The sequence below is a fragment of the Numida meleagris genome, chromosome 1 (genome assembly GCF_002078875.1).
Source record: "Numida meleagris isolate 19003 breed g44 Domestic line chromosome 1, NumMel1.0, whole genome shotgun sequence".
Classification (NCBI taxonomy): Eukaryota; Metazoa; Chordata; class Aves; order Galliformes; family Numididae; genus Numida; species Numida meleagris.
The window spans coordinates 143,816,548-143,841,882 of record NC_034409.1 but is presented as its reverse complement, the minus strand read 5'-3'; the positions used below and the strand labels follow the sequence as shown (position 1 = coordinate 143,841,882).

The following is a 25,335-nucleotide window of genomic DNA, read 5'->3' as shown; positions in this document are numbered from 1 at the left end:
TCCCTGCTCCTGCTGCCTACACTATTTCTGATGCAAGCCTGGATGTCATTGGTCTTCTTGGCCACCTGGGCACACTGCTGGCTCATGTTCAGCTGACTGTTGACCAATACCCCCAGGTCCGTTTCCTCTACACAGTCTTCCAGCCATTCTGCCCCAAGCCTGTAGTGTTGCCTGGGGTTGTTGTGGCCAAAGTGCAGGACTCAGCACTTGGTCTTGTTGAACTTCATCCCACTGGCCACAGCCCAGCTATCCAGCCTGTCTACATCCCTTTCATTCAATGTCAGCCTAAAAAGGCAAGAGGAGAGAAGAGAGGCCAAAAGTGGAAGCATGGATGTTGTCCCTTGCCTAAAGACTGAAGAAGGAAAAAGCAGATGGTGAGTACTTCTTGCATTTACAAGTCATACAACAAATCAGTCAGCAGATCCATCGTTTTATCTCAAACTTTTCAGGTTATTCACTCCCTCCATGCTAAAATAAAAATTACAGACAATGTACAGATGGCCAAAAAGAATTATCTTTCTGCCTGAAATAATTCATTTATTTCTAGTAATAATACAAATAATTAGCAGGTTCCAGAAGAAAAGGTACATGAATTGCTCTCCAGAATGAGAAATTATCATCACGATTACCTGGATCCTGATTATATTTCATACAGCATTGCTAGGCTTAAGTTTAAGAAACTTGCTTTTTGGCAATAGCAAGGGCAAGACGAACAAATCTGTAACTTACTACATGGATTTAAGATTTTTCTTTCCGTAATACAAAGTCACGTAAAAACTTGCTTAAATTTGAAGGCACAAATGTGGGTTTTACCCTACTGGATGTTATCAACTATGATGTAATGTTGGACGTAATTAAAATAATTTCTCTTGTTACAGGACAGTACTTCTGACCTCAAAACAGGAACTGCAGATGGTGCTAGCAGAGACCTTCAGTCTATACACTTTCCTCAAATAACACTGAACCTAAAAATATATACTTTTTTTTAACTTTTTCTGAGCAGCCTTTATTGCCATCCAGCATCCTGGATGAAGCTCGAGAGTAGCTAGAATACTGCTAGGTCAAATGATTCTTAGAGGTCACAAACTAAAACACTCTAATAAGTTTTAATAGTAAATGGAGCACATTCATGCTGCACACTGAGATCTTGATATCTACTTTTAATTAAACCTTACAACGTTAGGTCAAATACAGCGGTGTGCACACACCATTATCTTTGGATACAAGCACAGATGATCACCCATTCTAGCAAGATGCTAAGGACGGTGACGTAATAAAAAATGTCTCAGTGTTTAATAGTTATCTATTATTTCTACTGAGATGGAGAGAATGACTTGTTTGGTTCTTAATACCTTTCTGGAAAGCTATTGACAGATGGAAAGGGGAAAAGGTATTTCCAGAAATAAGCTAAGGCCAGCAGTGTAGATGGGTCAGGAGATGAGATGAGAGCCAATTAGCTGCATATAAAAACATAACCTGCCTTCAAAATATGTCATAACTGACCCGGATATGAGGTACTTACCATCAGAACACAACTCTCAGCTTTAGCAAACATATTCTGTCAACACTGTTAGCACTTGTCCTTCCTTAGCTCACTGCAGCTTCACCAGCGTCTAGAACATGCTGGTCCATGGCCTGGATTTTTGGCTGTCACACAGAATTTCCAGCTTTTCTGAGGCACCCAGAGTCTGCAGAGAAACAGAAGTTTCTCTGACACTTCATGACACAGTTCTGAGCAGAACACCAGTTGCCTGACAATGCAAAGCAACCAAGAAGTTATTTTTGTTGTCCACATTTCCATGGCCCACATAACCTCCTTACCTGAACATGCACTACTGGGCCAGGCTCTTAATCTTGACATCCTGACATTTTGGGTACTTCAAGCAAGCATGGACTCAATACCAAGACAGCAGGAATTTTTTTTCTGAATCAAATGCATTTTGTGAATCAGAATTTTACTTTATAAGATTTGTAATGTAATTATTGCACTGTATTTGTGCTAAATACCTTGTTTACTTGGGTTACTTTAAAATTGTGAATTCCAGCCAAAATATTACAAACATCTATGTGTATTCATGTATATTTATATGCGTGTGTATATATGTGCATGTACATACACATACACTTCCACAGCATCAAGAATATTTACATACAAAATGCTTTTCTGTGTGTAGATTCTTACCACATCCTAATCACTGTTGCATCTGAGTATCTTCTGTCCACATATTAAATCCTATGACTAACACATGTCAAATGCAGTTTATTCTTGCCCTCAATCTGTTTTGATTTAGTGTAGCTTCAGGGTAGTATGTCCACAGCTGTGTTTAGATTAGGGAAGAGAAGGCTGAAGTAATATATATTGCAGCTAGAGCAGAAGGCAGAGAGGTCTTCTGTAGTGCTCCCATGCCACGACTATTTGTTTCTCAGCCTCAAACAAAGGTAGAAAATTTTGTCTTCTGCACAGGGAGACATGCTGTTCTATTTCCTCTGCAGTGGGAAGATGTTTACCTAGGTCTTTATCTTAGAGTTTTAGTCATTTGTTTAGACATCCAAGAACTAGCAACAGTGCACTTGCAGGGCAAAAACTGAGACCTTGTTTTTAATGATGATTTATGGAAGGTGGAGAAGAGAACAGACCACACAGAGATGTGTATATAGCACTCTGTGTTACCATGGGGACATGCATCTTGTATTCTGCACTTCATGGTATTTCCTATGGTCCCAGAGCTTCACATCCAAGAGCATGGAGTGGGTGTAGTCCAGAGAGAAGAAGCAGATGAGTAAATGTAAAAGAGAGAAGAATGCCATGGCATTGGTTGTGCCACATCCATGTCATGACTTGCACTGGTCAGATACATACATATCCACAGTCTGCTCTTGCTCTTAAGCTGCCAAGCATCCCTAAGGCTCCTGTGTCTATGTTCACATTATATATTTTAATTTTTTTCTTCATTATTGCCCTTGTCCCTACTATACAATTCTGATTTATTTGAGAAGATCCTCTATCTGTGTATTCATTCTGATGGCCTGCACCAGAAAGATATAAAAAGGCTGCAGAAGTTTTCAGAAGAAGAGTAGTAGTTCCAGAGGTAGCACAAACAGAAATAACCATGAAATTAGAAATATGAGCATAAGTTGAACAGCAGTGGCATAAGGACTGCTAGGTGAACCACAGAGGAAAAGAACAGAAGGGCTGGGACAAGTGTGTTTCAAGGCCTGGGGGAGGTTAAGGGTCTGAAGTGGTGCCAGAGAGAGAAGCAAGGATAATGAGGAAAGAGGCTAGATGACTGAGCACGATAAAATAAGAGAGGTGAGGTTAACCATGAGAAGGGGACAGGGAAGGATGGTTGTGTCAAGCATTACGATGACAGCAGATGGTGAAGTGTGGAATACCAGCTTTGTCCAACAAGCATAGTGGATGTATCAGGTCCCAACAACAACCGAAATTCAAGATCAATCTGATGGAGAGGAAACTCTTAAAATGCCTTCAGTTGTGACTGGAGCAGACAGGAGTAGGTGGGATAAATTTGTCTGTATATTTATAGGCTTATATTGCTGTGCATGAGATAGCTTTAGGTTTTATCAGTAGTCATAGCTGTAGTTCTGTTTCTGTGGCTAAAAGCATTTTATACCATTCTAAACGTACTCCACAGCAGCAAACTCTTGTACTGTCATCCCTCCAGACACAGAAAGTGCCACTACATGGCATCTTCAAAGGAGATGCATAAAGCACAACTCTCTAGCAGCAATGAGAAGGAAACAACAAGGCTTCCCACTTCCTAAGTGCGAGCAGCATCGGGATTATCCTTCCCAACAGAAAGCTCTGACTGAATTAATTTTCCATGAACCTACCAGACTACTAATAATGTAAATGGAATCCTTTTGCATTCACCCTATTAGCACCAATTTAGCACCTAAGCTGGTGGCACTTCCTTCTCAGCTCTCATCTCTATTTATGAACACCAGCAAACAGAGTAAAAAACCTTAGAGAACCCTAACCATCATTTTGCTACCAGGTAACCATTATAATACAGAGTTTTTGAGAGGATTAGACAAAGAAATATGGTAAATCACTGTCTTCATATTAAGACGCTGAGCTCCTTTGGGGTTTGATTGTCCTTTTCATTCTTTAATTGTCCTGTACTGGTATAGTGCTTCTGCTTCAGGAGCAGGATTCCCAGGAGCTACATTATCTTAAAAAAAAAAAAAAAAGAAAGAAAAAGAAAAAAAAGAATAACCTTGCCAGCTTTTGTTCTACATAATAAGTAATGAACCTTTGAATGAGTCATTTAACTTGTAAAAAAATTAAAGAGATTTTCCCTTAGCAATTTTGTAAGGAAGTTATTTCCTGATAGGAAGGTCATTCTTTGAAGGAAAAAGGCCCACCCAGAATAAGAAGACCACGGCCTTAGTAATTTTGGCATTAGAACGTTTCTGAGTATGTGGAATAGGTAAGTGCTGTTCGCTTCCTCCTTCAGAGTTTCTGTTCAGAGGGAGTGACTCGGTACACTCAGTTTCTTGTTGGACTTGCCAGTGCATAAATTACAGAGAGAGGCAAAAGATGTAAACAGGAGTAAAAGGACTTGGGGAAAAAAAAAATAGGAACTTACTGGGTTCCCTGTAGGCTCCAAAGCCTCTTCGCACTCTTTGTACAACCCTTCAGATTGCAGATAAGTCCAAAGATGAAATACATCACCAAGCATCCTTGCAGCTCATACTCAGATTTCAAGCTGCTGGGAATCCAGATCAGATGTGCCACATGTAGGCACTTCTATACAAACCAGGTGATATTTCAGATAACTCATCCTTCCTTAAAGGTGTGACAACACTACGAAAGAAACATACAAATACAGCTCTTGCTACCTTTACCACAAAGAAAAAAACAATACATCAGCAAAGCAGTGGTATAAAACAGCCTAATTCCATAAACACACTGAAGTTTCTGCTGAGACTGCCTTACAGTAGCCAGTAACAAGCTTGGAGTTTTACGTCAAGCTGAGAATTGTTATAGATCATAAAGCTGAATGCTTAGGCTAGGCACATCCTTATCATCCTAGCAGGACCTGATGCTAAAAGCATTATACACACTGCATATTTAGGGAAGACACAACTTGTACAAATGCAGCAAATACAGAGGGCAGACAACGACATGTTCGTTATCAGATTTCAGCTTAAAAAGAAAGACAACCAAACGAGCACAAAGCCACGCCTAAACTTGGTGGCAGCTGAACAAGTAGAGAAGAAAGGAACCTACCATACATTCCGAAGGCCAGAGAAGAAATCTGTAGTAGCAGAGGCTGCTAAGTTTGTGACTTGACCAGTGAACTGTCAGAGCTCCCAGTGCTCACATTGGGAAATTTTAGCTGCCATGGCAACCATTTTTTTTTCTAGTTGACTACACTGTGATAAAGACTCGATTAAATCCTTTCTATTTATGTCTCCTATCTAAAGGGCTTCTTTATTGAAACAGTAAATTTAAAGGTTTTGCTACCTAGCCATGCAGCAATCAGCACAGTTCAGCCCTTGCTTGGGTGAATGGCAGCACAATTAAATAATAATAAATGACTGAAGATAGTCAGAGTTGTGAGGGAGATAGAAAAGCGCTGCTCTTTTGGTGGTAAGATGGATGGATGAACCTATGTAAATGAGTCATTTTTTGACTTGATGCTAATTTCACAGAAAAGGTTAATTTGGGGTTGGGGAAAGCTTTTTTTACAGCCTATGAATCTGAGCACTTTACATTTTTAATCATAAAAGAAATTCCAGACTGGACAAGTAATTTCATATGAACAATTAAAACAGTTTTTTTTTTAACATTAAGAATAATATTTTCCTTGTCCTTTGCTGATGTTCTCAAAATGATTTTTTTTTACACAATTTAGTGAATTCAGAACAAATTGCATTGCCAGAATTATTTTTTTTTCCATAAAAGATTATGATCTGAGCATTTTGTAACATACTCAAAGAAAACAATAATCTGAAGGACCTTCAGAAAAGTTCTTCTATTTATTTGGTATATCTTTTCCCTGGATATACACTTCCTCTCTTTCTTTCCATGCTGTCTCAGAAGCACAGATTGTGCACATCTGCCTATCCCCAGAATTTGTAAGACCTGAAGCTTTTCATTTAGATTTTACTAGGCCCGAGGTAATCTCTCACTGCATTTGTTTCTCTGGGCCCACATTATCGCTACTTGTCTTTTTATCAACATCCCTTTTCCATGACTTGCAGTCATTGTTTCTCAGCTCCTCTAGGGCTATGGATTCGTGCATTCTTTTTAAATTGACTCCAACCAGTGCATCCGAAACTTGTGGGTACATTTTTTTTCTCAGCCAAAATGAAATGGCACATGGAAGATATTCCTGCCTTATCCTGCTGAGCCTCTAACACTGCTCATACCTCTTCCAGCATGGAATGTTCTGCACACTGTTGCCCTAAGTAGGACTGTGAGCAAGAAAGACTCTGAGAGTGACCAGGAAGAAAAACAAAGGTAAAATGTCAAACAGGAAGGTGGCTTTTCAAACCAAGACTACTGTATTTATCACTGGATTTAGGCAATGTCTGGCTTAAAGGTTTTTACTCTTTCTGATCCTGTAAAGCAACATTTTTGGCACTTCACAGGCCAAAGACATAACTAACTAAAAGCTTAAATGAAGCAATGTATAATGTAATTCAACACTTCTGGTATCATTTAAGTTTCTTATTTGTTGCTGAAATATAAAGTTTTGGTATTTTTTGGAGGGTATTCAGAACAGATTTCTTCTAATGAATGTAATAGTAACAATATTTTTTCCATAGTTTTTGATACTTACTTTTCCACTCTGCATCCTCAGACTTCAGGTTTTTTCTTCCCTGCAGGCTTTCTGCTTTTGAAATTTGGCACAGTATTTGGGTTTCTCCTTTTTTTTTTTTTGTTTTGTTTTGTTTCTTTGAAAGTAAGAGTTCTGCTTTGTTCACGTTCTTTCACATAAAACAAATCGTCAGTAACATCTGCACATTTACTGGAATAATTAACCTTTGTGTTTTTACTATAAACAGATTTTTAAGATTATATACATGCATTGCTATATTAGTCAGAGGATGCAACTGAGATCAAGAGCGTGCACTGCACATATTCTTACAAAGCTGTAGACCCAGCCACTGCCGTAAGCAGCCTACGCACAATTGCTTCTGTGGCTGGTCTCCTCTCCTGCCCAAATCTAGATCTGAAAGATCTAGATATGAAAGACCCCAGCAAGTAAAAATATTTATTATATAATTGAAGATGAGTACATTTTTTTCTGAGGAATTACAGGGTAATGAGTCACTTGTCCCTGCTGTGCCCACACACAGAACATACATACCAACTGCCTGATTTTCATGTGTGTCATTTCGGCGGGGACTTGCTTTAAAAGAAAGCTTCCTCCAAACAGTGTCATCTTGAGCATTAAATACATGCTTCATGCACATGTACTTTTACCTGTGATATGAAAGATGAGCAGCACTAGGCTAACAGCTTTCCATATTGTCTCCCAGGGTTTTTCTGGTAGTCCTGCTGGGGCAGACAGTCCTGAATGCGCTCCTGCAGGCCTAGTCTGCCCAAATGCTGGCATGGGTCAGGACCTTCCTGCCACCCCACTCCGCCCCACCCTCAGCCATGTGTTTCACTCCATCCCTGGCTTTGCCAGGATGCCTGGATGTCCCTCTCTTTTTGGGTGCTCCAAATCCAGAAGAGCTCAGACTACAGGAGGGCAGAGGAGGCATCCTTGAAGGCACAGACATGAAGCCAGGAGAAGGGAAACGCCCACCAGCAGCAAGTCACATTTGCAGTCCAGCAAAATCCAGGTATCATTGCTGATAGCCAAGATAGATAATTTCCCCTCTGCTCACCAAGGCCATGGGAAAATGCCAGGCCCTTACAACCAGCACCTGAAGAATGGCAATCCCATGCTCCTGGTGGGCTCCCAACCTCCCAGTGCAGCAACTGTTATGCTCAGACTGCTGCAGAAAACTCAGAAATTTGGCATCCAAAAGGTCAGTCGGGCCTTGCCTGCCAGGAGGCTGGAAGATTTGGAAATTGTCAGGTGAAGCCTTCCTGGCTCTGCCTTTCACGGGAGACTCCTGAATGAAATGCGCTATTTACCTGAGGCTTTCAGCTCCAGCAGCTCAGCCTAGGCAACGCAGCTAGGTAACATGGGCAGCACAGTGCATAACTACCTAATGAGAAAGCCCCAAGGATAAAGCAACATATCTCAGCTCTCTGCAGTGCCTCTAGGCCACTCCTGTGTTTCACCCTGGTTGCAGAAGGAGCTCACAGCCTGTTTCAGGTACAGCCCTCTGCCAAAACCAGACTTTGGTGTTCTTCCAGGACAAATCCATGAAGATTTTTTCCCTCAGACATGAGAAAGAAAAGTTTTCTTTCTGTCAGAGATGGTACCTTTCCCCACTGCCAGCTCTGGCAAGCTGCATGCATTCCTAAGAGTCCTGGAAGCATTTTTCCCTCCCCAAAGCAAGTGGGCTGGGCAACAGCCTGCATCCTTGCCCAAGAATGGCAGGACACCTAGCCAACACAGACACACTTGTTTCCTGATTCCCTCCTGCTGAGGGATGCCTCCACAGAGCAACACCACCACTGCTGTACTAATAACAAAAGCATTGCCAGGGACATGGATTAGGACAGTGCCAAATTCCAGCCCTGCCAGGCACAGTTTGGGAGCTGCCACAGTCTGTTCCCAGCAAGTAGCCTGGATGCAGCCACTTGGTTGGGGGGAAAAGAGGTTTTCAGCTCATATCAGGTGGAATTGTGCTTCCTCCCTTCCTACCTCCCTGCCTACCAGCATGCAGATACAAGCACCAGGCAGTAAGGGACACAGACAAGCAACCCTGTGACAAATAAATAGAAGAAATGCTTCAAAGAGGTGACTGCCATCTGGGTGGCACAGACTATGCTGAATGGTGTTTCTTTCTTGTGCGTACAGTCTAGCCAGAAACTAGGTAGGAGGAGGACAACTAGTGGGTTATCTGGTGCCATCATTCCCCTTGAAGTATGTTACCACTGCAATTTTTGGAGAAGATGAGGGTAGAAACAAGCGTTGAGGTGTCCAAGATGCAGGCTGGTTAGAGATGGATGGGAAGGGACAGCAAAGGTCATGAAATATGGAGAATGTTTGACTTCTCTGTCCCATATGTTTCTCTGTACCAACTCTCAGTGGTGCTGATGGCTTCTCAGGTGTCAATGCTGAGCCACTTGCTAATGGCTGAAGAAATAAAAAAGCAGAGGCACGCCCAGGCAAACACCAGCCCTGAAAATGTAATGTAGTTGCATTAAAATGACACAAGTGTAATGGCACTGGCTAACCCAACAATTAGCTGGTGGGAAAGAAGGCATCGTCACTCACCTCTGCTTCACTGAACTGTGTTTGCCTCTGAACTGGATAATTTCATTTTCTGTTTTATCTGCTCTTGCTTGTGACATTAATACATTCCTTATAAGCTTACCTCTTCCTGTTGCAGTTGGTTGTATAAGACATTGACTTTGGATGTTTTCCCAGAAGAGCTCTGGTAGAACAACATCCCCTGGATTTGACACTGCAGAGGCACCGAGGTGCCTGGGCCCTATGTTGGTTTAAATGATGTAGTGTAAATATCTGCATGACTAAGTCTGTGGGCTTTCCAAACATGAGCAATAGCAATTGCTGATACTTATCCATTAAGGCAATCAACTTGATTGCACTGCAGTGTAATTGCAAAAAAATGAATTTACTTTTGCAGGTTTAGGATCTTAGTACATATCCTTGTGGGTGACTACAGGATACTTTGTGAGATATAATAAGCAACTTTAGTACATTATGTTATCCTCCACAGACCCAATTGTTGACATGTTAGTAATAAGCTTGAATTGAATCCATTACAGATTTTTCAACAGAACCGCAACAGAGTTTTAAAGAGTGTGACTTTCTAAAGGGATTGGGGTTTTTTATGTTTTACATAGAGAGTAGTACTACTTCCCATCAACTGAAAGTACTCTGTCCATTTGAAACTGCATGGAATGCATGGGATAAATATTTTAAAGCAAATACCATTTTCATGAACCTGAAGTGTAAGACTGCAAATATAAGTTAAGTCAAACTTCTTAGCAAAAATGTTGTTCTCCATGTGAACCCTGAGGTAACTGAAAGATATAAGACCGTCCCCAGATGAAGGAAAAATCTATTCAAGGATCAGGGGAGATGGTGGGCCTGCTGTTCGTCTTTTTGTAGCAAAGAATGGGACTTCTGTTAATTTGAAACATTTGGAAATTAGATTACAAGATTTTGCAGATGATCCAGTCATTAGGGATAAAGGAGTTTTTAATTTGTTAAACTGTCCTAGTGACAATGACTCCCTCAAGACCCTGGGAGGAAGAAGTGCTTCCAGCAGCATGCTCATGCTGCAAGCACCTTTTGGAACCTGAAAGATACAGAGGCCCCGAACAATTGCCGTGGGAAAAAGAGCCTAAATCTGCATCCAGAAAGTGAACCCTGAACAGATTGTTTCTGCGCTGCATGGCAGAAGGTATTAATTTCCTCATTTATGTGGAAATTATAAAGACGTAGCATTTTTGCCTTAAAATTGACCTGCAGAATCCCAAGAAGTTTTGAGCACTTCAGAAGGAGTTTGTGTCCCAATAAGTGTTCATATTAATTAGGATTAGAGAGCAAAAGATGGAAGCTTTTCTGCTTTACTGATTTTGGGGGAGAAAGATAATGCAAATGTAAACTGTCTACATCAGTCTCTGTTTAGATGGTCCCTCACACCAAAACAATTTCAGCTCTTCATCCTGTAACACTGGACAACATACAATGTAGATGAACTTAAAGGTGAAACTAGATGCTAGGTGTCTCACTATCCAACTAAGTCCCCTGCTTGCTGGGCCCCAGGATCAGGCCTGATGTCTTGTCTGAAATCACAAACTTTGCATTGGCAGCTGGGGGACGAAGTGTGTCACCATCCCACTTACTCCATAATCCACCAGTTACATGATTTACAGGAGTTACACAGGAACTGGGAGGTTTGTTTTACACAAGTTGATGAAGAGAATTCCACTTCTTTGCTGATGGTTTCAGTTAATACATTATTATTCAAAACTGATTATTGCTTTTTCTGTTTATTCCTCTTCCCCATTTTGCCCTGGAAAGAGGTAAGCCAGTCATTTGCATCCCAACGTATAATTTATGTGCATGCTAAGCACAGAACTGATCCAGGCTTCACTAGGACACCTACTGTAGCCCTTCATTGGATGCTTAAACACAAGAGACAGACAGCATTATAGACCACCATTTGATACTCTCTTCTAACAGTCTCACACGTGCCTTAACCCTACAACTTTCTGCTGCTACAAATCCCATTCTTAGTGCTCATCTCTACCCAGTCAATACAGAACAAATTCAGGCATCTGCACAAGCACTCCAGACTGGATGCTGTCACATAACCCATGTCCCTTATTGGATTCAACCGTTTTGAGTTAATACTGGCATATCATTATTATCGACTTCCTTATTTCCATACAGTTGATGTATATTTTCTTCCTTTGTTCTCTTTTATTTCATACACCACAAGACCTTTTGTCATTTACTTTGAAGTTCGCTGTGAGCTTTGGCTCAGTTTGATTTTTGGCATTCCTAATAGTATTCCATTGCATTCTGAACCACAGATAAGTAGTTTAGCAGATTAAAATGACCTGTTAACTCACTTTTCCCTCTTCACCCAGTAAGTCTAAAGCTGGTATCTTTTTCGCTCTTGCATAGCTGCAAGTTACAGAATTCCTCTACATTCAAGTCCCTAAACTTCTTAATGAAGATGATTTTACTGATAAGTCCCATGAATTCATCACAACTTCTGCTTTCAAAATCACAGACCTTAGTTGCAACACTACCTTAATTTCTCCCTTTATCTGATGTTGAATCATTTTGTGACCACTTAGTTGAAGGTTATTCCCCAGAACCATATCTAAAAAAGAATACATTTCAAAACCAAATATAAAATTACATCAGTTCCTGATGTTTAAATTATTGTTCAGAAAATAATCTAGTATAATTCTACTGCAGTGACTCCAAATCTCGTATCTATTTACTTTTTAGGTCATGTTACCAAGGTTAGCGTTACTGTGCTAGGTGGTCTTTATCAGTGTGAGTCACTGACATTTGTTTTGCCACATTTTCCTTCCTTATTTTTTTTTGTAATCTAATTGGAATAAGGACTTGCAAACGATTGCCTCCTTATTTTCTTTGTCTAGAGCACAAATCAGAATTTTACTCTTAATTTCTATATCACTGTTTTCATGTCTAGTCCCATCCTAATCTTAGTTTTTATCAGAGGGAAGTACTCAGTGGCAAAGATGAAAATTCCATGTTTTCATTTAGAGAAGATTAAAAAAGTGTATTTTATAAACATGATTTTCAAAACATCTTCCATCTATGTTCAAGAAGTGGCGCTAGTATTCAACAACTTGAGATGAGGAGGAAACATGAAAGGAAAACAAAACACATGAGTGACTGCAGCTTTGTGGAGGGTGTTAACACCAACAGCAGCTATGCTGACCTCAGTGGAGCTATGGCAGAATGAGGCTCTTCTCTTGGAACTGGACTTTGGACAGAGATGTCTGAAGTATGTGTGTAATGCAGATGAACGTGATAGGTGAATAAACACTTTAAAGTGTGTTTTTTCTCTTTTATTTGAATGAGATTTTGTAAATTTCCAGAGCTGAGGAGGTGGCAGTTCAGTAGTTACTCATCAATTGCCCTTCTCAGTAAAAATACAGCTCTTACTCCCATCAAATTCCAAATACATAAGTGATTTAAGATTATAAATTGTCAGCAAGGAGTGAGACAACGAGACTTTTAAGAATTGCACTTTCTTGCATAAATTATCAAGATGAATTGTATTGCATTGGAACAAAAACAAACATCGCAAAGAGTATGTTTTTCACCATTGCTGAAGTCTACAAGCTATGGATAGGAAACCAGAGATTGTTGTCAAAAGGTGATTGTTGCAGAAGACATTTCCACTTAGTCCCTTCCAAATCTCTGAGAACCATTTGCTTTCTGGAATTTGGCCACTGATAGCCAGGGAGATACGTAACTGGAAAGATTGTAGCTGTCTGCCCAAATGAAAAAATGTTTTCTGTTCTAGAGTCATTGAAGCCATGTCAGCAGTTTTATTTTGCCTTACATCTATTTGCAGTCTCCTCTTTTGGAGTCCTTCCTCAAAAATGTAAAAGTTGCCAGGCTAAATTGTCTCTTGCCTGAGAGCAAAGAACTCAAAGAAAGACAAAAGGACAGTTTTTGGCTTGCAAAATGAAAGATGATTTAGACAATAAGGTGATATTGACTTGGACAATAGGAGTGTTTTCAAAGCTCTTTCCCATCAGGCTCCAGTACTGTGCTGATCAGCTCAGTCACTCAGAGTGAGGATCAAGGTTTGGTTCAGGATGTCCAGGAGCAATGAATGCAGGCAATACATTTTCAGAACATAACAGAAAAGTTACTGTTCCTACTGTGAGTTCAACATGAACTTCAGCCCTAGACATTGACCCAGTGTGTGTACCAACGGCCATCCATATTCAGGAATGGATCAGCACCAGACAGTGACTGTGTCTGACTGCAGAATTCTGTCCTCCTCTCCCTTTTCCCCTTCACCCTCCCTCTTCCACTTTCCTCTCCTCTGTTTCTGGTCCTGCCAACAGTTTGTCTTTCAGGAGGGAGGAGGTGGGGAGAGCGAGAGAGAGAGAAAAAAGAGAATTCCCCCAGCCCAGGCCAGGGACCAGATGGGAGAAGGCACAGCTCTTCTCACATACACTCTGCTCCTGGAGCCCTGAGAAGTTGGCACCACGTAGCAATACGAAGTGATCATCCCTGGCAAAGCTTAGCCTCTCAACAACAGAACTCTCGGTTCTCAACTGCTCTTCCAAAATCTTCTCGGTGATAGCCTTCTCCACTCCTACCTTCATCCTCCCCTTCCTCAGCCAAATATAACTATACCAGTAAACTACCAATAGTGGCACGATGTATATAATGATGAATGCATTTTCACAAGAAGGCACTTATTTTTCACTAGTTTCAAAACTAGATAAAACCACAACATTGAATCAAGTATTCCCCATAGCAAACTGGGAGCATTGCAGTATTTTGCTTTTCAAGCACTGTGAGACACATTTGGCTACTTCTGTGGAATTAAGCAGAGCACAGAGAAGGAAAGGATGTTCAATAAATCTGAGAAGATACATCTGCTATAATTCCAGAGTTTAAAATCTTAAGGAGGAATAAGTTTTAATGTTGAAAGATGTCCTGGCTTCAGCAGGGAAGCAGTTAATTTTCTTACTAGTAGCTGGAATGGCACTGTATTTTGGATTTAGGACGAGAATAATGTCCATAACACAATGATGTTTTAGTTGTTGCTGAGCAATACTTACAATAAATCAAGGACTTCTCAGCTTCTCATGCTGCTTTGCCAGTGAGGAGATGAGAGTGCACAAGGAGCTGGGAAAGGACACAGACAGGACCCAAACAGGCCAAAGGGATACCCCATACCATATGGAATCTTGCTGAACAATGAAACTGGGGGAGCTGGGGTTGGGGTGGCTGCTGCTTGGGGACTGGCTGAGCAAATGCATTGCACATCACTTGTTTTTTTTTAATTCTGTTTTTTTTACGTTTCTTATTAAACTGTCCTTATCTCAGCCCACAAATTCTTGTACTTTTGTCCTTTTTTCAATTCTCTCCCCTATCACACTGTGGGGGAGTGAGCAAACAGCTGTTTTGGGCTGAGCTGCTGCCAGGTTATACCACAACAAAATGTCATTCAACTAGTTGTTTCCAACTAGACTGGATTTACTGTGCCAAAGCAGCTGCTCATGTGCAAGAGTGATTTGTATAGGATGGCCTTGTTTCTTAATTCCCAAGGACTAGTATTTTTACCAAGACTTCCTGTGCTTTTCTTTAAAAAAATCTTATTACTATCTTTCATTTAGAATGATAAGTCAGCAAATCTTTCTTTAATATAGTTAATATCAAATATTACTTTATTTTAACACACTCCTTTGTGATGTGACACATGAGGATTGCTCAATTTCCAGTTCTGGAAAATCATCTTTTGAAAGTACTCAAGAGTAATAACTGAATATGAGTTTCCAACACAGTGCCATGGAAAATAAAGTAAAGAGATTTTTCTGGATTAAAAAAAAGTAAAGGCACTGGTGCAGGCAATACCAGATTGTAAGTTTCCATTTTGGTGCCTGTAATTTGACAAGAAGTCTTAAAAATTGGAAAAGATGCAGAAAAGAGCCCCAGAAATGTTCCGAAAGTCCAAGAAGATACCTCATGAAAGAGACTAAAAGAGCTTAATGTGTTTAGTTTATAAAAACTAACTGAGGGTCAATTATGCACTGACTCTAGTATAAAATTGTTTCCAGAACAGTCAGTGCTAAATGGCTGTTTGATAAGCAAAAGAAGAGTCACAGGATGCTGACAATGAATTTAAATACTGAACAAACTATGTTTGGAGCAAACTGCTTAGTAACACATTCCAGTCTACAGCTTCACCCATTAAATCAGAAGCAAATGCCTTCTCCAAAGACTGTACTCAGATTAGCCCCAGTGAAAGGGAGAAGTGGTTGAAATCTAGTTCAGGTTGGGACATACATAAAAATGAGATGACTTTAAGGTGCTGCAATAACAAGAACGGGTAATGCATACGGGAGACAGCTAATGATCAGTGATCAAGATGTAGCATAGCAATTCCTCTGTGGTTCGGTATCTTGCCTTATTAACAGTGCATTGCTGAGCAGGGCCAAGGCTGAATAGCCAGCTTTCTGGCTACTCTCAGCACTGCATTCATCTGCTGGTTTCTACAAGATGGGTGAAACTTGCCTCAGTCCATGGAGCACCATGATTGTGCCTTACTGGCTCCTGGCAATTTTGGAAGGCATTAATGTGGTTAAGTGGTTCTCAGTCAAGCGTGTGAGTCATAGGTGATGGACTGCTGGATGTGTTTTTAATTAGCAGCAAAGGTGGAATTAAGGAAAGAGCTGTAGCCGCTGGGTATAAGTCCAGCTGGGTGGCAAGCTATTTACATACCAGCAAACCAAGAGCTGTGCCAGGCCTCAGGCTGATCACACACGCTCTCCACCTGGTCTGTTTGGAGACGTGAGGCAGAGGTGTGTAGTCACCTTACTGCTTGTGGCAAGCTTGATGGCATTGGCTTGCTGGGCTGAGACATTCAGAAGGGCAGTCTGAACAATGCTGTCTTGTCTTCAGTTTTAAACTCTCAGGCTCTGGACAGGATTATCTGCTGTCAGTCATGGCTTGGCCTAATGCATTTCTACCTGAAAAGTGAAGAGGTGGGGGACTTCTGGGGCACTGCAATAGGCTTTTCTTGAAAAGAAAGACTGGAGATCACCCAGGCCTGAAAGCTAATGAGTATGTGTGGTGTGAAGCATTAGGTCTGGGCTTTCCAGCACAGTAAACAGTACTGCAAGATTCAAAATGGAAAAGTAGAATATATAACCCCTCTCCTTCTGTAAAGGAGTCCTCTCCTTCTGTAAAGGAAATGGTCTGAGACAAACATGGCTGGAGTAAGAATCCAGCACTTTGGACTGTTCCCAGAAGCAATACTGGGCTGTTTTGCAAGAGGAATCTACCAAAATGCTGGTGCTGGACCTTTGGTCAAGTGATGAAGAGGTGTACCTTGCGTGACTTGGACTTGGAATGTTAGCTGTGACAAGAAATTAATAGCCCTATTGAAGAAAATTTCTCAGTGACATAAAAGAGTTAAATTCTGCTTTCAGGATCATATGAGCAAGTCACAGGAATTGATGCCCTAATGTGTATGCATAGTTCTGTGTTCTGCACATCAGCTTTAGCAGAAACCACCTAGCCTTTGTTGGGAAAGTGGTAATAAAGGGCCTTATGTGAGCCGGAAGACGTTGGTGTTGAATGTCATGTTCAGTATCTCAGTTACTGAAGATAAGAAATCTATCTGTGCTTGTGAGCAGATATGTTTCTACTGCCTTCGGGCAAAGAATGACTAACAGCATTGCAAAAGTTCCTAGAGCTGCACACTGGCAGCACCTGCCCAACCACAGTGGGAAGCACCTTGGGTGGAGGCATCCTCGTGAGAGAGGTGTGGATGGGAACTGGTGAAGGAGGGCAACAGCACTTTTTTCCTTGCCTAAATCCTATATGAAGTGGTAGCATCCCAGAGGCCTGGTACCGCAGCAGCTTGGCAGAGAGAAGAGATGAGTTTGCACCATTCCTTATGAGCCTTCAGTAAAAATATAACAGTAAGAACACACGTGAAAAAAGTAGTGTAAATTTTGAAGATGTTGTCCAACTGCGGCAAATTTGCTTGTCAAAATTGCGTAAGATAAGGCCAATATTCTATTCAGCCTAGAATAGGAGATGTGGACAGTTCTGAGATATGATTATGTGTTATAACTTTAAAGAGCTGTGTTATCAGGTGGAATATTGTGAAGGCATGAAAATATTTTCTGATCTGCAAAGCATAGTACTGGGAAAGTCTTCCATTAACTGATTTGCATTATAATTTTTATATCATTACTTTATGCCAAAATATCTTATGCAATTTTGATAACCAAATTTGCCACAGTTGGACAACATCTTCAAAATTTACACTACTGTTTCATGTATATTCTTACTGTTATATTTTTGTAATTTTCCTGTTCTGTGCCTGTAGACAGTCATGTGGCACAGCACTCAGAAAAGAACGATTATTTGCATATACTTTCAAATGTACTCATTTAAAATTAGTAAAAATCAGATAATGTGAACTATGTATTGACAGGATTGCTGATTAGTCAGTTCTACCGTAATTTTGGCCATGAATGGTCAGAGATTTAGATAACGTCCTCTCAGGGCATGGATTCCCATGGCAGGTAGGTGGCAGGGCAGGGCCTAGCAGCCAGGGCCTGCCCCACTGCCCCAGCTGGGAGCCAGGCAGACGGAGAGCCATAGTCCATGGTGATGGTCACCTGGGTCAGAAAAAGCTCTGGTGGGCAGGTCTGTGGTGATGGGCCAAGTCTGAGGTCAAGCCGGGAAATCAAGCCAGCAGGTCAGGGACAGGGTCCAGATCCAGACCAATGGTCCATGGCCCAGCACAGGCTGGGCTGCAAGGCAGCGGGAGCAGGAGCTCAAGCAGGGGCTATCTTCTTTCCCTTTCCCAGTATCCTTCCTTCTTCATGAGTATTGCAATCATTTCACTTTGTATCTGCCATTTCTCGAAGCATTGAGCTCTGGTCCACCGAACTCTGATGTTCAGAAGATCTCAGCAAAGCGAAATTACCTTTAAATTCATCCTGGCTTGCAGCACTGATCCAACATATTACTTGTCCTACAATTTCAAATTTGCTTCATTTTAGTTTTTTGCATTTTTTGTAGCTTTATCTAGATACAACAATTTTGACTTTCTGCCACTCACTGCAAGTATAGGTAGCATGCCAACAATAACAATGTACTTAATGACAGCAAGTAGTATTAACTTATTTAAGTTTGCTGATGTCCATTGTCAACCACATAAATCAAGAAGCCTAATGCAAGAATGACCAATTGCCCCATTGCCCAACTCATCTGTTATCCTTTATGTCCAGGTAAGGAACATGATGAAAAAACAAGGTTAATTCTGTGCATTTTTATTCTTCCACCAGAAATTCCATCATTTGTGTTTGAGATCCCACACATTCCTAGGCAAATACTTAAAAAGTAATGACATTACATGACTAAGTAGTTTGCCTATTAAAAAACTAACATAAAATGCTTAAAAATGTTGTAAAGCATAACTTGTATCTCTATTGATACTGAATACATACATATACTGATATGCATATGCATGTATATTCTTATACACACATAAACCTAGCTGATATAAAGTTACTGTAAATCCTGAACCAGGCTAGCTGCTGTCCTATATATTCACAAAACCTTTTTCCTAGTGATGAATATATGAGACTTCTCCTTCTGTACTGTATCAATACAACATCTGTACTATGAAAAACAGGATTATACTATAAAATACAATACTAATATTGTAATTGTATTATTGTATTGTCTCTGCAATTCTCAATAACAAGCAATGATTTGGAATGAGCATAAGACACTGAGATTACCTTCTCTACCTGTGTATGTCACCCAGCACCTCCGGAATAAAAGGTGAGCAGCAAACACCTCACACTACAATTACGTTATACTGCTGTAACTGCATGTGGTCCTTTTGCTGTAGGGAGGTGTGAAATTGCCAATTCCCTTAGCTTTTGCATTTCCAGTGATTTCGTTGCTCCTTGAAACGCCCATCCACCTTTTGCCATCTACTCTGTCTACCTAGTTTCTAGATGGCATTTATCTGGAAGGAACAGCAGGAATTTGAACCCTGCTGGAATCCACCCTTCCTGCTTTCAACACCGTCTCTTACTTCATTGCCAGTTCTCAGGAACCTATTTTGTGTTTGTACTATTAGCCCAACCATATTTCCATACAACTTAGCCCTTGCCCATAATGATGCCTCTGGGCTTTTTGATTTCTTCACCATTTTAGACATTGCTTTTACTTCTTCAGCTTCTCCAGAAGTCATGAGTCACTTATTTTGTCCCTGTAAATCTTTGCTTTAATGCTTGTCCAACATCTTCGTGGTTGTGTAGGCCTGTCATAACCCCTTCCACAGTGCCCAGGATCAGCCTGTGTTGTCTACACATGCTGCAGAGGGATGGATAGCTTCAGCATTATGGGTTACTTATCTGGCATGCCCTCCCCATGTTACCTGAATTCTCTCCTTTGCAGGGATCTCCTTTTGCTTATTCAGAAAATGTCTGGATCAAATTGCACGTAGTTCTTATTTTATTTTATTTTACCATCGCAATCCCCACAACTAACTCAGTTTAGCAAAGTGTATATGCCTTCATGGGGAAACCATATATTTTCACCATTCGTGCCTGTATGAGCCAACACACCAGCCTTGAGAAATCTTTACTCACCTAGTGAGCGGATTACAACAATTAACATACACATCATAAACTGGATGCTACAACTTACCATTATTAACATCTTTGCCCTGATTTTTGAGCTCTGATAGATGGCTTCAAATACAATGCATGACATTAAAATGAACATTCTGGAACAGCATACCTTGTGCTACAGCAAGTGTGTATGTATGCACATAATTTCCAACATGTGAATATTTGCATTATATTTGCAGTGCTTTACTTAATTTCTTCATCTACTAAAAAGAGTACCGGTAGCTGTTACAAATCTTGCTGCCACACAAGGTACCTACCTGCAAAGGTATCAGCCATATTTAAAAACTGGGACTGGATTGATTTCCAAAGGGAGTATCTGTAGTAACAGCAGTATCACATGGTACTCACGCAACAGAGCTGTAGCATGTCACGCAATCAGGTAGTGTCTTTTGTGGAGTTTTTGAAAAATGGTTCAAGAAGGGCTTGTAGCAATGCTTTCCCTTTCCCAGCTTTATACTTAAACACTCATTAAACTATCATCAGTTTTCCAACTGTTGTCTGTTCAGTAACAAAGAAAAGAAGTTCTTCTTGTAATGGAAAACAACATTAACAGGTTAACTTTCAACTTTTTCTTGAACTTCTTAAATGACTGATTAACTTGCTCCCTGACAGTTTATAGAAGAAATGAGGGTTGTAAACAGGACTGCTTACTTCTTCCTTATCACTTAAGTATCTGTTTAATTTATTCATCACTCACACAATAACTGACCAGAAACAATGCATGGTGAAAGTGCGTCTAACCACGAATTCCGCAAAGTCATCCACTAAATGAGAGTTGGGAGAAAGGCCAAGAAGCCACAAAGTCCTCCTCAAGCCTTAAAAACATAGTCCAGATACAGTTCAAGTGGTGCCCATGATTTGTGCAGGCACTTCGCACTGAAGTAGGTGGCCTTTAGTGTCCCATGAACACAACACTCATGACTGAATGTGTACCAGATTGGGCCTTCGCATATACAAGAGTGAGAAGGGAAAATTACTTAGGATATTGCATTAGTTGTCTAGAAACAGAAATGTAAATCCCCTCCCCATCTAGATTCTAGTTTAAGACAGAGAGGTGTCACAGAGGAGGCACCACTGCCTTTGGTCCGTGTCATGAAGAAGCAAGTACGGAGCCTGAGTGGCTCATCACAGGTCCCAGTGATAAGGCACACTTCTGTGCTTTGCAAAAGGAGGAGTGGGGAGGGATAAGGCAGTGTTTGAATTCAGCCACCTTTGGTTTCTGAGCCCAGACAAGCCAGGATCAGCCAGGAGAGCACTCAGGAAAAGTTCTGGCCTGAATTCAGTTGCAGATGCAAATCCATGTTGGTAATCTCTGAGCACTCAGCCAGCACCATTGCCACTGAGCTCTCAGGAACCTGCTCCAAAGGTGGGCCAATTTCTGTGTTCTGCTTTAGTGAAAAGGTATATGAAGGATTATATCTGAAGTCATTATATATGAAGGTTAACTCTTGGTGTAAGGCAAATACATTATTGAATTATTTGACAGCAAGGGAAAAATGATTGCTGTCTTTGTAATATAGCCCTCATCATTAAAACTACCTGCTATATTATTGTGCTACTCTGTAGAAAAACTGCTTTCCACCTCTCTGAAACTGGCCGTGTTAATAAAAAGTTTTCTATTTGCATCTGATGTGTGGGATCATATGTCATGAATTCGGGCATAAGGTAAAGCCAAGAGAGGAGATGTATGCTCCTTCTTCAGAGAGAAGGCCAAGAGGACCAGAGCATGAAGATGGTCATGAATAAAGCTGGAAGTTGGCATCTCAAAAGTCTGAAGGACGTGTATGTCTGTGAAACAGACATAGGCTGCACCTTTAATACTATGTTCAGTTTTGGGCCCCTCAATACAAGAAAGACATTGAGGCCCTGGAGCATGTCCAGAGAAGGACAACAAAGCTGGTGAAGGGCCTGGAGCACAAGCCTTATGGGGAGCAGCTGAGGGAGCTGGGATTGTTTGTTCTGTCTGGAGAAGAGGAGGTGCAGGGGTGACCTTGTTGCTCTCTACAACGACCTGAAAGGAGGTTGTGGTGAGGTGGGAGTCAGCCTCTTCCCCTAGGTAACTAGCGATAGGACTAGAGGGAATGGCCTCAAGTTGCTCCAGGGGATATTCAGGCTGGGTGTTTGGAAACACTTCTCCAAAAGAGTGGTCTGGCACTGGAACAGGCTGCCCAGGGAGGTGGTGGAGTCACTGACTCTGGAAGTGTTCAAGAAACTTTTAGATGTTGTACTGAGGGACATGGTTTAGTGGGAAATATTGGTGATAGGTGGATGGTTGGACTGGATGATCTTGGAGGTCTTTTCCAATGTTGGTGATTCTTTGACTCCATGAAACCATGTGCAGCTCCCACACAAGTAATGAGAGTTTACTCAGGAAGTGGATGAAGGACTGCTTCAGTGTGGTGCTGTGCTTTATTGCTCTGCTAAGCATCAATGCCGACTACTTTAAGGGTGACATTTTATTAAATCAGTGATATTCTCTGAGGGTTCCTCATGGCATGAGGCTGCAAGAGTTCAGTCAGCAGTAGGATGTTTCTGCACCATGTTCATCATGCAGGGCGTATGTATTGTAAGAAGCAGTAAATTGACCAGAGAAGAAATCTCAATGGTGGCTACATGAAGTTATTCTCCTTGCTACTACAGCTGAGGGACCACCTGCTATTTCTGTTCTTGCTTTAAATTTGTCACTCCTCGTTCACAGACACGGCCTCCAAGATATTACATTCTTATGGCTGTCTGTATGATGGCTGGCTATGGCTGAATTAATTTCACAGTCTTTTAAAAATGCATTTTTCAACTGTTGTGTGTTTCTTCTAAAATGTTATGGTAATCTGTTAAATAGCACTGTACAGTTTGGACTCTGGACTTTTTTTGCTAGATGTGATGTTTTTAAGTTTCCAATTAACTAAAAATTAAGCATTAACTGGAATACTGCAATTGAAAAAAACTATAAAAAGATTTTAATTATTTTTTACAATTAGAAATAAGTAAGTAAGTACCAGTAATTAGCTCCCGTAAAGTTGTACCTTGTCTTTCGTTCTAAACATTTGTAATGCCCATGGCCTTTCTTAAGTCACTCAAGCATGACGACTTCTTTCAGCCACATTAACTTTCTGTAGCAAGTGTTACTGAGCTTGTTCAAGTATAATTTGCTTATGTTATGCCTTTTTCTTACTCACGTGACTAAAGCACTTTTCTCTCCACGCAGTGGCATTACTCAGTCCCCAGGTTACAGAGAAACATGCTAGGAATACAGATTATAGCTTTCATATTTTCTTTTTGTGGGTTAGCAGCCACGATTGCTGCTACTGCATCGAATGAGTGGAAAGTCACGAGCCGAGCATCATCTGTTATCACTGCAACCTGGGTTTTCCAGGGTCTGTGGATGAACTGTGCAGGCAACGCGCTGGGTGCTTTTCACTGCAGACCTCACCTTACTATCTTCAAAGTGGAAGGTAAGTGGAATTTAACTGGAACATATGGAGAGGTATTTTTTTTTGCAGGACGGGAGCCTGAGGAGAGAAAGATTATTTCAGCTTGTGCAAGAGATCATGATTAAAGCGCTGCTATGAATATAAGGATAGCATAGGCAGAATGTCAGAAAAAAAAACACCTGTAGAAAAGAGTGTAAACTCTACTGTGCAGTTGGTAATACAAGATAACTACTACTACACACTATCAGTAATGATCCAGCGTGAGCAGAGAGATGCACAGAACTGTTTTCCAGCTCTAACTTCCATGCAAAAATAAGCATACTGCTTGCTGGATGGGGAGAGGAGGAAAGATAGCAAGATCTGTGACAGCAATCAGTGCTTTTTTGGTATTTAAGGAAACTAGGTAGCAAAGCACTACATCCTCAAATACTATGCAAATACTCATATGCAGGAAATTAAGTGTATATACTTTCTGCATCACAGGCTAATATTTTAACTTGAGAGATCAAAGGTATATTATTCCCAGTGTCCATTTTAATGGCATGCGTTGTATTTGAAGCCATCTATCAGAGCACAAAAGCAAATGGGGGGTCTTCTTACCTCAAATCAGGAAAAGGTTTTCTCAAGGGCAGTGGCTAACTGAAAGACTACAACACAATGGGTTTTCTGTATAAAGCAGTATGTGAAGAGATTTGTTTTCTATGTTTGTTAAGCCTTGAGACTGTAGGTAAGGCGGTGTTCTCAGTGAAACTGCGTAAATGCTCCTGAGGGCAGGGGCAGAGGGACTGCTCTTTCCTGGATATGGGCAGCACAAGAGTAAGATGGGGTCAGGCTAAGGTAGGAAAAAATGGGTCAAGACACAGGTGTTTTAGGGGAAGAAAACAGAAATCCAGCTGAGACAGAACCAGTCATCCAGCGCTTTTACGAGAACAGCAAGAAGCACGATTATAAAGTGTGCACAGGCAGTGGCTGATACAAAATGCACTGCTGCATGGCTGTTCCCACATGGCGTAAACAGGGCTGTGCACACATGCCCTCACACCCGGAAACATAGGGATGCAACAGGTCCATGCTAGGGCCAAGAGATCAACTCTTACGTGTACAGACAATTTTGAGATTTTGTACAGGTTGGCATCCCTGCTCAGCACCATCACAAATGACACGCTGAGGATCTGAGTGGGTGAGACTATTTGCACTGCTTTTATAGAATGCCAATAATCAGAAATGAATTAAAAGGCATTGAAACTCAAATCTACTTTGTTTTAAATGTGAATGTTATCCTTTTGCAAATAATAACTTATACATTATTTTTGCTTTGATTTAAATTAAAAAGAAACAAACAGATTCTTCTCAGGCACTCATAATCAAATTTGTTTAAAGCAATGTAAAGCACTTTAGTAACTACGAACTTCCATTATTCCTCTTATAATTCATATAAAAGCTGATTTCAGAATTATCAGCTGTAATCCATTTGCCACTTGTACTTTGTATTGTTACTGTTATTTTGATCACTGGCAGACTGAAATTTGAATAAACTACACAATACCTTTAATATATATACTTAACCATCTGAATAAGATTTTGCTCATTTGCTGTTCAGAATAACATAGGCAAGAAATCCACAACAAATTAAAGTGTTGTGCTCTTGTTAAAACAAGAGGGTGGCAAGCTTCTAGACTGACATTTAGGAAGTCTAATTTTAACTTGCAGGCAGCAGCACAGGGTAGTGTTACATGTAGCTTAAGCACTACTGAGAAAGAGAGAGGTATTTTGTTTGGAAAATCTGCTAAACATAAACTCCTGGTTATCCAAGGAAAGCAAGAGTTCAGCAGGGAAAGAGCTCTATACTCTCATTCTGTCCTACAT

The 25,335-nt window shown here is 40.8% G+C and overlaps 1 protein-coding gene across 2 annotated transcripts in view; it reads right to left on the bottom strand.

The window, feature by feature from the left end:
* Nucleotides 1-25,335, bottom strand: part of ABCC4 (ATP binding cassette subfamily C member 4) — a 223,477-nt gene that overhangs the window by 157,607 nt on the left and 40,535 nt on the right. Inside the window, exon 2 of one of the 2 annotated variants that reach the window (XM_021416661.1) lies at nt 4,611-4,828. The exons of the other annotated variant lie outside the window; for it this stretch is intronic. Within the exon in view, the coding sequence (XP_021272336.1) occupies nt 4,611-4,693 (83 nt within the window). The 5' untranslated portion in view covers nt 4,694-4,828. The remainder of the gene's footprint in view (nt 1-4,610; nt 4,829-25,335) is intronic. 2 annotated transcript variants of the gene reach the window in all.